Source organism: Diplotaxodon limnothrissa, linkage group LG9, assembly GCF_057381915.1.
Source record: "Diplotaxodon limnothrissa isolate DT_005_m linkage group LG9, D_limnothrissa_male_GT1.1, whole genome shotgun sequence".
Taxonomy (NCBI): Eukaryota; Metazoa; Chordata; class Actinopteri; order Cichliformes; family Cichlidae; genus Diplotaxodon; species Diplotaxodon limnothrissa.
Genome location: NC_140604.1, coordinates 13,107,890 through 13,124,912, shown reverse-complemented (window position 1 = coordinate 13,124,912; position 17,023 = coordinate 13,107,890). Strand labels below are relative to the sequence as shown.

At 38.9% G+C, this 17,023-nt stretch overlaps 1 protein-coding gene and 1 non-coding gene across 2 annotated transcripts in view; both read right to left on the bottom strand.

Annotated features, from left to right (window-relative positions):
• Positions 1–3,871: 3,871 nt before the first annotated feature.
• LOC146625277 (uncharacterized) overlaps positions 3,872–17,023 on the bottom strand; it is a 31,752-nt gene continuing 18,600 nt past the window's right edge. Inside the window, exons 5-7 of the mRNA XM_085362146.1 lie at positions 4,971–5,567; positions 4,387–4,651; positions 3,872–3,927 (exon numbers count right to left, since the gene is read on the bottom strand). Coding sequence (XP_085218272.1) covers positions 3,872–3,927; positions 4,387–4,651; positions 4,971–5,567 — 918 coding nt within the window. The remainder of the gene's footprint in view (positions 3,928–4,386; positions 4,652–4,970; positions 5,568–17,023) is intronic.
• LOC146625279 (U6 spliceosomal RNA) lies at positions 13,460–13,565 on the bottom strand. The gene has a single exon (XR_014906530.1). It is a non-coding gene; the product is annotated as a U6 spliceosomal RNA (small nuclear RNA).

Below are 17,023 nucleotides of genomic sequence, written 5' to 3'. Positions count from 1 at the left end.
GGGACAAAGGCTTGTATTCCAACATTTGAGAGATTGTAGAAATGAGCAGTGATGCCCTTCTGCCATCTTTCCAGAACTATAAGTGATCTGGAAGCTGTTAGGCTTACTTACAGCAGTAGCACTTTCTGCTTTAAAATTACAATTCAGTGTTAATTTTACATAATATCACATGTAAATTTAGATTTTAAGTGTAATTTAACATAAATTTCCTGAATATTTACTGGACTTTCAGTTTGAATTAAGTGTGCTCCCTGTAGGATTTTGGGTTTCAATTTTTATATATTTTATTCCTTACTAGTTAAATTTACCCTTCATTTTAATTTTCATATTTATTTCCTATCCTATTCATAGTCTTTTTTTCTTTAGGTCATGAGCAGTTGTCTAAGCATTTCACTGCATATTGTACTGCGTACGACTGTGTATGTGACAAATAAAATTTGAATTTGATCTTCTTCCTTATCATCCCAGCAGGTCTCTGAGGTTATGTGACCAGGGCCTATGGGCAGAAATCTGTGCCATCAGAAACTGAATTTGAATAAGTTAAATTTGAATTTGAATTCCTCAGATTGAATCTGAATTGTAACTTGAATAAATGCTTTTGAAAACTGAATTTGAATTAGTCTAATTTGAAATTGAATTTATGGTTTGAAAATGATCATCACTAAATTGAAATTGCATTTTATATTTTGAAAATGAATTGATTTGCTTTGAAACTGCATTTTATCCTTTAAAAATTCAGCTCTCGAATAATTTCAGTTTCGTTTCTCACCATTCAGTTTCAGTTCTACAATTCAATTTCAGTTCCAAAATTCAGTTTTTTGGAACTTACATCCGGTTCCGGTTCAAGCGCAGATTAATAGAACAACGTTTTACTAGCGGACCGAAAGTGTTACTGACGGGAATCTACAGCATCTTGAGCTGAATTAAGACTTCAGAAGTCATTCGTCATGTCGAATGACCAGCGGATAAACTCTCAGGTTGGTAATAAATGTATTACATGTATAAGAACAAGCGTCATGTTAACAAATGATAGCCGTAAGGTAACTTTTATGCTTATTGTAGCTGTTAGCTAAAAACGCTAATTTAGCGTAGTTTGCCCTGAATTCAGCTTTGACAACAAATATGATCGACTGTTTCTAGTAGAATTCCAAAGTTGTCAACTTGTACCCTCTCAGAGCTCTGTATGCTTGCAGAGACCCCTACAGTAGGGAAACATGCAAAACGGTGTCCAAACCTTTGTATTTTAGCTTTATGTCTTGCACAGCATCCCAAAGAGTGTCAAAAGGACCCCCTGATGATCCTCTACCTAATCACATGAGCCAAGGTGTGAAAACGGGTGTGGGTCACAATCAGCCGAGGTTTTGGGTGATTAGGTAGAGGATGTACATGTCAGTTCCCTGAATTGTTTGTTGTGGAAAATTTAACAATAACCTTCAACACACCCAGTGAGCTTGATTTGAAGTGGGTTTAATAAACACATTGCAATGTGGAGAGAGCATCCCAGTGAAACATCAGGACCACCTCTGAATTGTGGCCACCGTCCTTACATCTTATATACAGAGACACAGACAAAGAACATTCCACAAACTCTTACATGTTGGCCCCTCTCACGGGGGGGCTATACCTCCTCCTCACAGAGAGAATTATGACCTTGTTTTCTGCTTAGCCTTCACCTAAGAATTTACATCCCTGATAAGCAGAAGGAGTCTCACTATCTGTTTAATGTCTCCCATTACATTGGCCTCACTGTGTTAACTTTCCACATGCATGTAAACTAGTGACAGGAGTGCTCTTACTATGGTAAAGTGAGAAAGTGATATTACTATAACTAATGTGATATGATAGAGCTGGGCGATAGAACGATAACGATATGTATTGCGATATAACTTTTTCTCGATAGAAAAATTAAACTATCGCGATAGACCTCGCCGCTCTTGTCCTCTTAAAAAAAAACAAAAAAAAACAAAAAACAAACAGCCAATCCAAATTTAGTAGCGCAGAGCCGAACCAATCACAGCCGCAGCGTCACGTCACGTGACTTGTTACGTACAGCACAAGTGCCAAGCCGCACATGTGTATTTGTTTGGGAAGCAGCCAGCCACCGTACCGCCCGGGTAATGGAGGAAATGAGTGTGCCGACTAGAAAAATCAACCGAGCGTGACCGAAGAGAAAACCGATGATGGTTCCAATGCCGGAGAGATTGTCGAACGGAAGAGCCATAGAAGTTCCGTAGTGTGAAGGTATTTCGGCTATTTCAAGTCTGACAAAAAACAGAGTAGCGTGCACTTTAAATTGTGCCGAAAGCAAGTCTGGAAATACAATAAACTGGTGCATGCACTACGTCCACACGTACCCGGGTATTTTTGAAAACGCAGATTTTTCTATGCGTTTGCACCTTTCGTCCACACGTAAACGGCGTTTTTGGTCACTGAAAACGAAGATTTTTAAAAACTCCGTTTTTGCATTTACGTGTTGGACTAGAAAAACGGAGAAAACGCAGCGTGAAAGGTGTGCGCATTTTTTGACGTCACACTGTGCGCCACGTTATTGTGAATTTCTACAATACTGTTACTGTTAATTCTACTCTCTGCAGTGTTTAAATGCTTACATATACACACAGTTACTGTCCGTCCACACATACGACTCGGTTCTGCTTCTATGACCCAGCTTTGTTTACTTTTTCCCACCGAGGCTTCTAGACTTCTGATTGGCCAACATTTCTGCACGGTTAGGAATCTAGCTCCACCTGCTGCTTTGGCATGTTCATAGCAGCGTTTTCCTTCATTTCTCCCTTTATGTGTGGACGGGATTATTTTTTAAAACGAAAACGGAAAATCTCCGTTTTCAAAAATACCCGTGTACGTGTGGACGTAGCCTCAGTCTCTGACTGGAAGCGCTAATTCGTCATTCGGCTTTTGTCAGACTAAAGTAACTGTTAAAACTGTTTGAAAAGCTAAGCTATACAACAAGGAGAGATTGAGAATTTCCTTTTAGTTCTCAGTTTATTTGATATTGACAAAAGTTAGTCAGTTTTGTCTGTTCTTCTGTAAAACAAACTAAGATTTATTTTTAGAATTAATATTTTGTTTCTAAGTGGAATTGACAATTTAGTCTGTTTCGTTTGTTCTATTTTGAAACTTAAACTCTTTAGCGGCTGCCTTTTGTGTAGTTTGCAATATTTGCCTTTATTTATCTGAAAACGTCTCATGTTCCTTAAGTACATCTACCCTGTTGAACTTATTATGGGAAATAAATATTTAAATAAAAACAAGCTGCTGATTATTTCACATTTTACTTGTGAGCAACAGCAAATTTAAATCTTACAAATTAGTTATTTGGCTTATATCGTGATAGATATCGTTATTGCCTGAAATGAAAAAAACATATCGTGATATGAAAAAAATCTTATATCGCCCAGCTCTAATATGTCATAAAAAGTCCACAACACTGTCATTGATGGCTTTTTTGCATTCAGCAGTTGCCTCATTCTTCTGACAGTGACTGCTGGCGTCACTCCTAAAACTTCCCCATCTTCCTAAACAACCAAATGCCACATGTTGCCATATAGTTTTTTATTGATTGACGTGGTTCACTTTAACACAAATAGGGAAGGGGTGTTCTTTTTATTTATTCATTTCTTTGCCTGCAAGCGGAGAGTGTTTGCTAGTGCCTTCCTTAGAACATGCCGCTTATACCCTTTCTTCGTGCTCTAAATACAATGCTGTTTTATTTCTTTTTTTTTTTTTTTAAATTGCGTGTATTTTTTTTTAAACATAAATCTGGTTTTACATGGCCTGTCAACACAATTTAAAAACTGGTACATAGTTTGAAGTCCACACTTTCGACTCCAGTTGAAATGGAGACTCTGGGTTACTGCATCTTGTTGCTTTTAAATTGGTCATGTGATTTTGACATGCCGGTGACCCCTGAGGGTTAAAATGTTACTAGAGGAACATTTTTGTTCACAGCTGTCTCATCAGATTTTTACATCTGAACTCTGTGGAGCCCGATCTCAAGGATTTTAAGTTTGACCCTCAAACTAGAAAAGGATCTTTCTGTCTCTTCAGAGTTACTGTGATCCTGTGATGGGAGTGATTTCAGCCCTGAGTGATCACGTTGATGTTTGCACAGAGCAGATAATGAATTGAATGTTTTGGCACATTGGTAACAGTGAAACAGTTTATTAGTAACGTGGGATCGTTTGTGTTCGGAGTATGAACTGAGATTCCTGAAGCTCTTGTCACACTGGTCACAGCTGTAGTTTCCTTCCATGTGTGTACGTTCATGAATGTTACGATTACCTGAATGTGTGAAGCTTTTGTCACAGTGTCTGCACTTGTATGGTTTCTCTCCTGTGTGGACACGTTTGTGTTTTTTAAGCTGACCTGCAGTAATGAAAGATGACCCACACTGATCACAGACGTGCTTTTTAACCCCAATGTGAATCAGTTCATGTTCTTTTAAGTGATGTGATGTAGGGAAGCTTCTCCCACATTCTTTGCAGTTTTTCAGTTCTTCTCCAGTGTGTCTACGTTGATGTCTTTTTAGGGCGCATCGTTGACTGAAAGTTTTTCCACAAAGGTCACAATGAAACCCTTTCCCACATTGATGACAGGGTTGAGAACTGGATCCATCTGTGTCGCTCTGCTTCTAAACAAAGACACAAAGACAGTGTAAGTCAGTCCTTCAACATTTTTATCCTGAACGTCGCCTGAAATAAAGAGCATCTCTGCAGACGTCCAATTACATTTTACTGTTTCAGTTAACAGTTTACTGGGCTGCAATAACTACAATACTACCACCATAATACTACAGTAATACTAAAATCATAACTGAAATGAAAATCTGAATAATCACTCAGAGCTGCTTTTCCATGCAGTAGAATTGCTAACATGCTAACACAGTTTAATGAGCAGAGTTGTTCCAAACAGTCAGGCTAAAATGACAAGATAACAATATAAATACATACCTCACAGTAACTGCACTTGTAGAGTCTCTTTCTGGTGTGGATCTGTTGGTGTCGTCTCAGGTCATGTGGAGATTTAAAAGTCTTCTCACACAGGTCACATTTATAAGGTCTCTCCTCAGTGTGGGTAAACATGTGTTGTTGTAACTTTGTATGTGTTATAAACGGTTTGCCACACTGTTCACAGCTGTACACATCATGTCCGGTGTGAATGCGTACGTGTCTATTTCGATTCCGTATCTGGCTGAAAGTTTTGCCACAGATGTCACAGCTGTATGCCTTAATTCCAGAGTGGGTAACTAGATGCTTCTGTAAGCTGCTACTGTGAGTAAAAGCTCTGCCACACTGATCACAGCTGTGTGCTTTAACTCCACTGTGGATGAGTTGGTGTTGTTTTAGGGAACGCTTCCAGGAAAAAGACTTTCCACACAAGTCACAGCTGAACGGTCTCTCTCCAGTGTGGATGACCTGATGCTGTTTTAGTGTAGACTTCCTAGCAAACTCCTTCCCACACTTGTCACAGGTGTGTTTTTTCTCTCTCTTTCTTCTGTGAGGTTTGTCGGCCTCCTGAGAGCGCTGACTTCTCGCTCCATGTTGGTCCTGCAATGACAGAGATACAAACAGAGGCAGTGAGTGAAATGCAGTCGTGGAACAAACTCAACCTTCAAACTTCCTCCATTAACACTAGTTTTAAACCTGAAGGTGGAGTGTGGCACCAAACACCTTAAAGGTCTCTTATCCCCACCTGCTGGTAGTTCTAACACATTACATCCAACCTGGTGTTAAAAATAATTCATGACTGTTCAAACCAATGACTGTAGAAAACGTTGTCTCTATCGCTCACTAGTGTCTGGCTAGATCATAAGCCCCGCCTCCTCTATGTTAGCAGACGGGAGTGGGGTCAGACAAAAAATAAAGAAATCTGCTCAGATAACTTTTCAATCATTAACTATAGATTAAAATAGTAAAGCCCAATATTTATGCATGAAACCAGCTACAGCTGTTTGGTAGCTTACGTTAAAATAAAGTTTGTTTCAAATATTCTGGTTAAAAGAAACAGTCTGGATGATTCTTAATAAGTTATTGTTCACAGTTACATGGACATTACTCTGTACAGCTTACATGCTCTGAGAGAAATAATTTGAAGCTTTAATATTTCTTGTCCAATACCCAGGCAACCGCTGAAACACCAGTTATAATGCCTGCGTATGTTGGTGACCACAATGCAGCTGCAGACTGAACAAGGACTGAAACCTGCTCCATCTCATTTTTATCAATTTACATAGCACCTACAACTCAAAGGTAAACATATTGCAAAATCTGTTAGTATATAAGGCTTTGTCCTTATCTAATAAACAGCTCATATGTCAGCTGTCAGCAGAGCTGTAGAAAGGAAAATATGTAAGAGAAGAACTTCAGATCCCGAGTGTGTGAGGACAGAGAGGATCAGCTTTATTTCAGATTTGAGGGATAAACTTTATTTTTCAGTTTGTGATGGTTCTGTTGTCTTTGTGATTCCAGGAGCTGCCCTCAGATTCAGACCTCAGCACCACCCAGTGACAGCAGACAGATCATCCAACATGTTCACATGTTAACTGCAAAATTAATTGATGAAAACAGTACAAAGGTTAAAGTACCACATGATGTGCTGTCAGTGAAAGCTGCAGCTCTTTTATTGATACAAGTAGTGCTGTCAATAGATTAAAAATAATAACCTAATAGATAATCTAATAAATCACTCAATTTTCTGTATTTAATTGCAATCATTGATCAATATGCCAGAATGCAATTACACTTTTTGAACTTTATAGTTAAGCATGTAACAGACATTCATGCAATATAATGAAATAAATAAAGAATATTTGCGTCAATCTTTTAACACAGGTTCTCTCCTGTGAAATACAACTTTTTAAAAAGCCTATTTACTAATATGTAAGTATACATTAATATATAATATATATGAGTGCTGTCAAACAATTAAAATATTTAATCATATTCATCACAGGGTTACTGTGGATTCATTTATTCTTTATGTTTCCTTTTATATATTTCCATAAATTTCTAATTTCTTCAATGATAATAAACTCAATGTAACAGTTACTATTTTGGATTAATGAAGTAAAATATCTGTTTGTAACCTGAGGGTTTTTACTTTTACTCCTTACATTTAAAAAACAGATGAGTTACTTTTGGTCTGAGGAATTTAAGGAGAGTTATTTCATCACTGCAGGCATCAAACATCAAACCAATATGAACCTAAACAGTAACACATGAAAGACAATCCTGATCGTGTACTAATCACCAGGGTTTGAAACATAAAAAGAGATGAAAGAGGCAAAACTGTGAGTCATAGTCAGGAGTTAAAGTGAGACGTTGTTCTTCTTTCTTTTTTGCACAGCACCTGAACAAACAGGTAATTTCAAATGCAGCGTTTCTATCAACAAACATCAGCAAACACACAAACTGTTTGTGTGCAGTTTGTCTCACAGTGTGTTGCTGGCTAAAGGTCCAGCTGCTGTACATCACAGGGAGAGAAAAGAAAGAGAGCTAACTTCACTCAGAGATGGAGAAAGATAAGACACACAGGACAGGAGAGGAAGAAGAGAGGTTAGATTTAAAGGGAAGGACTGCTCAGTGGGATTTGATCAACTGGAGATTAAAGCTTACATGTAAGTCCTCATGTGTTGAAATCAGATATTGGGTCTGTACATGTGACATTGTGTTTTTTCAGGTTGTGAAAGATGCTGCAAAACAATCTGAGGCAGATTAACTGTGTTATTTAAAGACTGCATGAAGATCCTCTGCAGGTTAGTGCAGGATAAACAGGTTCGTTTGTATGGAACGCCAGGACTGCCATAATGAATTAATTAAATACACCATTAAATAATTAATTAAATGTGGCAATAATTAATTAAAATTGGAATTAATTAATTAAATAAATAGTTATGACACATGTAATTAATTAATTATTGACACATTTAATTAATTATTTAATGATATATTTATTTATTTCATTTTGGCAGTCCTGGCGCCTGGCTCTCATCATGAAATAATTTTATCTGTCAGCCTCACCCATCAAACTCAGGGGGCGGGGTTAACGCTGCCCATGCAGCTTCTCTAACATTTGATTGGTTGCCGTGCAAAGTAAGTCAAAACAGGTCGATCCTAGATTGTGATGGACCGCGTTGAAGAACAGGAGGAGCCCAGGAATTATTAGAAAAATATAGTTTCCATTTATTTAACCCCCAAAAATTATATTTACAAGACTAATAATGTTGAGCTCATAAAAGAGGTCAAAGAAACAAAACTGAACTCATGCAACGACTGCAACCTTAACAAACCAAATGACTGCCCAAACATACATAATTGACCTAAACATGAAATGACATACAAGGGTATATATAATGGCTGATCAGACCATTGTGACACATGAGGGGTAACAAACAAAACACAATCATAAATCACAAACGATGCAGTACAATCTAGTTTGTTAATAAACTAAACACTAAAGAAGAAAATCAAAAAACCCCATTAAACCCTAAACTCAACTATTTAATTAAATACAAATACTTTGTTTTTAAAGTAAAGAAAACACACATTCCCCCCTTCAGCAGGAAGTGGTGGTGTGGTCCAATTATCTTCCTTCATATTTAATGGTTTCAAACCCTGGCTACCATCTTTTGTCCGGCAACTCCCAGGGATGATGGCAGGTAAGAAATAAAAAGACAAAGGTTAGTCAGAAAGCAAAGAAATGAAGTAGTATGAATACATAAGTAAACTAAATGTGCGCGCTTACAAATAGAACAAATGTATCCAAACCAATCAATAAAGTTATTGGAAACTAAAATGTATTACTATGTTCAAATGAAGAATGAAAATACAAAAGTTACCGACTTTAGAGTGTGGCCACGGGTTTGGCCATCACATAGATAATCGATTGCTTGTGTAGACTTGGGGCAGCCAGGTATCCCAGAATGCAGATCAAATCACAGGCAGCAGTGGTGGTGTAGTTTTAAAATACCCCGTTTTTCTGTCACCAGCTACACTTTTAACAGTGTTTTAGCCGCGAATGTCGCGCCGTATGTCTGGTCAGGTTGTCAACATAGAACATGTTTGCAAAAGTGCTCAGATGTTTTCAGAGATTTCACTAGCTCTGCTAACAGTTAGCATGCAGAGTGCACCGAGGGGGTTACGTTAACCGGTTTGTTTACATATTCCACTCTCCGTGTTCCACATGTTGCATTCGCAGATTCTCATTTTCACCGAACGATCGTCTCTTTCCGCATGGTCTTGTGTCTCTGTGCTTCTGTAACATAAAGAACGAGCTGACATTTTTCTCACGAAACCAGCGATCAGCTCAACAGACCCTCAGTTTACCTGCATGCATCCTCCTCCTCATCTGTCAGCTGTTTAACACCTGCTGCTAATTCAAGAAACACGCCTACGTTACCTGGTGATAGTCACAGTTTAACTGGGCAGCCGGTGCTCGATATAACGCAATGTCAGCGCATTTTTCTGCACAAGATAAGTAAATATAGTGTTTTCCCCGAGCGCAGAGCTGCTGGAGCTCGTTTCCTTACAGAGCACTTTATAGGCGAACAGCTTCATCAGCGGCTGATGTCCAATCACCGGCACACAGCTTTGAAACCTCAGCTGAGTTTTAGCTCTCAGTGGTTAAACGCTGGACTTCATTCACTCAGGTTCTGTCTGTCGGGTCACGTTTACTTCGCTGTTTTATTTACAACTGAGCAAATCGGTTTGGCTGAGGTTAAAGTTACGTTTCATAACTGCATAGTTTCACAGACGTTTAACGGTTCACTGGCACATGTGTTAGACTGAACTATCATCTAAATATCATCTGTTTTTTAATAGTTATTCAACTGTATTCTAAGCACCAGCTGTCTGTTAGAATGTGATTTTTTTTCTCTCTCTGTTGGCAGAGGTATAAAAATGCGCAGGAAAATCTGACGTGCATGGCGAACTTCACCGACGATATTTAGGGAGGAATAAACACACATCAAACATAAATGAACCATTTGCCTGTCTCCATAATTGAGAGAATTTTCTCTTCTTATGTCAACTCTCTCTCTCTTTTTTTTTTCTTTTTTTTTTGCTTTTTCGGTCATGTTATGTTTACCTGTCAAAGGCTTGTTACAAACTATGAAACACATTGTGCAGACTTCTGGATGTTAGAAGAAAACTAATACTGCTCATGAATGAGACTAAAGGCAGGAAGGTGTCCTTTAAAACTAAACATGTTAATAGGACCTCCCTGTTTATATCATAGTTTATGATATAGCATGTGTATTTCAGTAATAGCCTGCTGAGGCCACTATACGTGCTGGCCTCATATCAAATGTGAAGGCAGACTGAGTCTATGTTTGACGTTTTTTATATCTAATCTTCCTTTTCAAACATTTAAACAGCAGCGAGTCTGCAGCTGAGGGAATACAAACTCAAATTGTCGGAACAGGTTTGCTCGTTTCTTGGATTCATTTGGTGATTTATTAAATCTATAACTGTTATTCTAATCTGCTGCTGAGTCTCTTACACTTTTCTTTATGCTGTATATTTTCACGTCTCTGGAATAGTTGGCAGTTAGATAGTCAGCTGGGAAACTTTGTGTTAACTCATGGAGCTGAGGATATCGTGGATATCGTGGATATGCTGACCTCTCTGCGTGGTGTACAGAGCGAGGTCAGCATGATTAATATTCACAATAAAAATATTAGCCGAACATCATGAAGTCTGTATGTGTTTCATAGTGTCGAACAACCTTTGTACAGTTAAAGCCAGCAGTTACTACATGACGGAAACACCAACGTTATCTCTTTTATGTGTTTATACACAGGTCACGCTGATTACTGAACAAAAACCCAAAGATCAGATGTTAAACAGATTTATTTGCTCTCTCTCCTCCTTAAACATGTTTTTAATGTTAGTTATAATTCAGAATTGGCGACTGAAACACGTAGGACACATAAGAACATCAGGAAATAAAACACCGATAAATATAAACTCAGTAAAAGAAGTCAGCGGGGGTTACTACAGCTGTGTACCGGGGCCTGCGCTTTGTCGGTGGGATTGCTTGCGAGGCGAGCGGGTCTATCCCACGCTTTGCCGTGAGACTGGGCAGACATCTCCGAAATCATCGAAACACTTTTGCAAAGAGGCTGTATCTTGACAAACCGACCAGACACATGAAGATTAAACCACTACATTCTCGGCTAAAAAAAATATTAAAACGGTATTTGGTGACACACAAACAGGGTTTTTCAAAGCTCAGTTCTGTTAGCTTCCACATGCCGGTTGTTGTGTGCTAGAAACAATGGCCACCAGGCCAAAGCAATGGTTTTGACTCGATCAGCGTTAACCCCGCCCCCTGAGTTTGATGGGTGAGGCTGACAGATAAAATTATTTCAAGATGAGAGCCAGGCGCCAGGACTGCCAAAATGAAATAAATAAATATATCATTAAACAATTAATTAAATGTGTCAATAATTAATTAAATGTGTCAATAATTAATTAAAATGTGAAATACATAAATAATTAATTACATGTGTCATAACTATTTATTTAATTAATTAATTCCAATTTTAATTAATTATTGCCACATTTAATTAATTATTTAATGGTGTGTTTAATTAATTCATTATGGCAGTTCTGGCGTTCCATACGTTTGCTGAACTGTGATGGATTTAAAGTAAAGAACAGTGTGTGACTGGTGCACAGTGACTGTGGTGCTCATGTCACAGTTAGATTACATCAAGTGTAGCAGAGATTCATTTAAACTGAAGCTCTTGATGCTGACATTCATTCACTGAGTTCCACCTTCATACCAACAGTATAGTGTCTAATATAAAGACAGTGTACTGTCAGTGTAGAGGATGAAAATCAGCCAGGACAGCTCATGAAACATCTGCTGACATCTGGTTGAATTCAGTTGTGTACATCCACAGAGAGCAGCAGGTCAGCTGATCACAGCCTGTACTTGAAGAAAATCTACTGGAGCTCTCAACAGAAATTATTGTGAGCTGTGATTCTTTTCCCCACGCTGAGCCACTACAGCTGATTTTAGGGTTCCCACCTGCTCAATCCCACTTTAACCTCTTCCCTGCTCATGTTCCTGTTTAGAGGCAAAGTCACCCTCTACAGTGTAGGCAACAGAAAATACACATATGTTTTATTTTCCTTCATTTTCTACTTAACTGATAAAACAGAGAACCTTTATTAGAAAGAAATTGTTTGTACTTCATTTACTAATATTATTTTATTATTACATTAATAAAGCACAAGGTTCAGTTAACTTTGGATAAAAACATGTGGTTAAAATGTTCTTCAAGGAGCTACTTTTACTTTCTTACTCTGATTACATTCCAGAGCCTGTACTTTTTCACTGTTAATTGAGAAAAGAAGGCTCAGTGAGCCTGGTTCTGCTGGAGGTTCCTTCCTGTTAAAAGGGAGTTTTTCCTTCCCACTGTAACCAAAGTGCTTGCTCATAGGAGGTCATATGATTGTTGGATTCCCCCCCCCCTGTATGTATTATTGTAGGGTCTGCCTACAATATAAACCACGTTCAGGCACCTATTGTTGTGATTTGGCACTGTATAAATAACATTGTATTGAGAATTGAATTGATAATAATACTACTAATATTAAAGAAGGATAATTGATTGTGATTTCTTTGTGTTTGTAAACATAATTTAAAAATACACAATAATATACAACACAGTCATATAACAGGTTGGGAGGATGAGAGTTTTAGACGTGACTGATTATTTGGTGAAACTGTGATATTTTCCTCACCTTCTGTGTTGAGCTCATTGTTTCCTCTGTAGTGACTCAGCTGAGTCCAGATGGCTGAAAATGTTCCTCTGCTGCTCCGTCAGACTCTTCTCCTCCTGCTGATCAGCTGGGACACAAAACAGATCTTTGTTAGGCTCCACACTGCACTGAAGAGTCAAAGTGTCTCATATGTTCATCTGACAACACAAAGTACAAATTTCACTCTGATTGCTTGTAGAAATCTTGTGAGACGTGTTGTGCTGCAAAGTGAGGAAACTCTCTCACTCACTTATACTTCAGGAGGAACTTTGTGACATTGGCTCTAATATTCTAAGCAGCCCTTTACTATGACAGGGCCAGAAAGTCCTATTTGAAGGTTTGGGAGAAGGACCATGTTAAAGGTGGATTGGGGTTTATACACTTTGTTATGATACAGGTAAGGCTGTAAGAGCCTGAGAAGGTGTCCTGAATGAATCTCTAAAACCAGTTTTCAGCTAACGACTCTGCTTCAGTCTGGAAAACAGCAACTACAAGTTTAAAGACTCCATCAACAATTCACACCCAGCAACAGCCTGAACAGCTCCTCCTGTGGTTTCCACAAACAGGGACAGACCTGTTACTCCCCCACCCCACACTTTCAACTCCTTCAGCCCCCCAGTTCCACCCACCACCCCCACCATTCATAATAACAGAGGCCCACACCTGATCACCACTTCACAAGTCTCTCGAATTTTGCGTGTCATCCTTGCGCAGGGGCCATGCTAATCTTCTCTGTATCGTATCCAATTTAGCGTACGCGCTTGCCGTACAAGTCTCTCCAGCCCCCATGGTGCCGCTCTCCAAACTCCACCATTCCCCAAACTTTGATTCTGTTCATCTGGACGTAGCTTTTTGTGGGAGAAACATTTCGTGACTCATCCAAGTGACTTCTTCAGTCTCAGCCGACTGCAGGTTTCCTCAATCTTCAACAGTGCATTTGCATAATGACTGAAACTAGAACCACTGAAGGAACAATGGGCTGGGAGGTCAGTTATTGAGCATTAATATGCAAATTCTCATGATCATTGATCAACAACCACTGATCCCTTGCAGCGGGAATGGTACTCATGGCCATTGATCAGCGGTCTTTGATTAATGAGCTTTGATCAGTGGTTTCAGTGCTTTCCTTCCTGCTTTGACTGCAGCTGTGTTTGACACAGGAAGACATTATTACATTTTTCTTGATTATACTTTATTCTTTTTGGGGGAAGTGCAGCTTTAAACCTTCACATGATTCAAGTCAACCCAACAAATCAATTTGAACAATCACAAGTGGGAAAAACTTCTGTAGATAAAATAAAATAAAAATTCAATCCACAACATGATTAAAAACATGATTTCTCCAAATCACCAAGAGCTGCACATTAACCAGCACAATATATTTTATTCTCTGTGCTTTCAAATATGAACACTGTTTACTTTCATCTCTGTTTCATTAGTTTTTGTTAACATCTTCCTGTGCATCACTTTACAGCAGCCACACTCATTAAAATGAGACTTTGTAGGAGTTCACTTCCTTTCATCTGTTCATCCACAGCAGCTGGACAATAAAGTTTATTGTGACCCTGATACTGCAGCAGATCGCGCTCATCCATTTCCTGTTATCACTTCAAATAGAAATGAGGCTGTAGAGGTTTGGTGCAGGCAGAAAAACAGCTGCAGGGACAATGAAAAGACTTTTCTGCTCCAACTTCTCCCAGCATGCTGAGCTAATGATTAGTTGGTGTTTTTCTCCAAACGCTCTCTCACTCTTCTCTCAACGTGTTCACAATAAACTGTGAACAGACACCGAGGAGAGCAGCAGAAGACCTCATTCAGGAGCTATACTCAACATGAACTGAACTCACAGTAAAGTTAGCTCGGTGCTTACCTTTAGATGAGCCCACAAACCGAGAGAAACTCCGCGATGAAGCTGCAACTCTTTCCAAACACAGGAAACAGATCAGGGAGCAGAGACCCACGTGGTTCACGCTGATCTCAGCTACGATCCAGGAGACAAGGGTGGGCAGATCGATGCAGATATCGATCCAAACGTTGGTGCTACTTTATTCTCTTTGAATGAAAAAGCAGCTCTCTCTGCAAACGCCTCCTCTCGTGGAGCGTCCTCACTTTGCTCCGCCCCTTCTTCTTCTTCTTCTTCTTAGAAATTGTATTTGTGGTTGTCAAACAACAAAATGGTGAATTACCGCCACCAACTGGTGTGGAGTGTGAACTGGAACGTCGACCAGCAACTATTTTCTCTTTTAAAAACTGGAATAAGGCCTGATAACTTTCACTTCTTGAGCCCTTTTGCAGTAAATCAATAAGATCCAGTTTCATTTTTATGTTACTGAGGTTTTGGATCAGTTACCTTCTCACAGTGTAATATAACATGTTCTACAGTTTTCTCTTTTTTGAATGATTTGAAAAGAGATTATAATCCACCATCACTGAACTGAAGAGATCTCTAAATAAGAATTTATCAATTCAGTTTTTGATCAATTTAAGTGCATTTTATTGTGCTGGCTGAGTTTGATTAGTTGATTTTAGATGATTTTTTATTAATGTATTTCCTTTTATATATAGCACTTAATCACAATAGGACAGAGGTCCCCAACTTTTTTTGTGCCACGGACCGGTTAATGCCTGACAATATTTTCACGGACCGGCCTTTAAGGTGTCGCGGATAAATACAACAAAATAAAACTAGTACCGGTACCGAAAAAAAGAAGATTTATTCATAACACACGTGAAAAGATCCAGGAAAAAACGATAAAAACGATAACAAAATAACGCTGAAAACCGATAAAAACCCTGAAAACCATACATTTCAGATCTGAGCCTCAACTCTCGCAGTCCGGTACCAAACGACTCACGGACCGGTACCGGTCCGAGGCCCGGGGGTTGGGGACCGCTGCAATAGGAGTTTCCAAGGTGTGTTATTGCAAGGTAAAGGTCATTTTCAGCTTTTTGAAAGTATTCTAATAATATCTCATCTTTTAACAGGAGTGACTGATTTTAAAAATGGGATTCTGTATGTCTGTGCAATGTTTCATCAGTCTCTGTTACTCTGTTATTTCTCTCCATACGCACACTTGTTTTGTTTTACATTGGGATTAAAGTTTCAGTTATTTGATATCTAATATGTCAGTTTTATCTGAGGTAGACGTCTCTGGCTGGACACGAACTTTGATGCTCAGCGTTTACGGTACAGAGCAGCTTTTCCTACACAATATACAAAATACTTCTCAAATCACATCTCATGGCTATATTAAGTTTTTTATGTTCTGTTTTGTCAAGATAGTGAAAACACACTAATGAAAACAAACATATGAGGTTAATATCCAGCTGTTGCACTAAATGAAAAACACTTAAAATGAGCAGTGTTACAATTTATGAAACTGATCAAAGATTTTATTACTAAAACATGCAGGAGTGGTTTTTAACTTAAAGGAGCCATAATAAGTCATGATACATTCATACAATATGCATAAGAGGGCAGACCATGTTTCATTCATACATCCTTCTACCAGTAATCTAGTTCATCAGTTTGTAGCTTCACATAACAAAAGTAATTTTTGTTACAGGTTTTTCAATCACGTTTGTTTTTGTGTGAAGACGAACTACATGTACCAGACCTTTCTTATCTGCAAAGGTTGTTATGATTGCATGAGACGGTACAAGCACTGAGCAGCTCGTTCAGCAGTACTTTTACACCCACAGTGTAGGAAGGAGCGTTACTGCAGGTCATTCTTACCAGCAGCTGTCAGACTCTAACCAGGGGTGCACATAACTTTTTAGTGAGCTACTCAGGTGAGTCCCAGGACGGTTTTTAGTACGCATTGAAAACGCTCTATTGCAGATATGCTAGGAGCGACTTCTTAGAACGGGCTCATTGAAAGCAGCATGGTTAAGACCTTGGAGACGCTTACAGCTGCCCTGAAGACTCAGAATAACACCTCCGAGTGTATACTGGGTTACATCAAGGAGAGGCGTGCTCAAAATGACACCTTCTAGCAAAAGTTGGATCACATCGCAGAACAGCTCACTCACACTGCAGTTGTGAGTTCTCAGAATCGGCTATCTGAGCAAAAGAATGACAACACCACGGAACGGAAGTTTGATACCATCATGGGGAGGCTCTCCAACGGGAGATTGAGAGACCAGTGTCGGAGTGTTAAAGAACAGCTTTGAAATTCTCCTGAGCTTTTCGCATAAAAGAAAAATCAACATCATAATGCGGCTACCTCCTC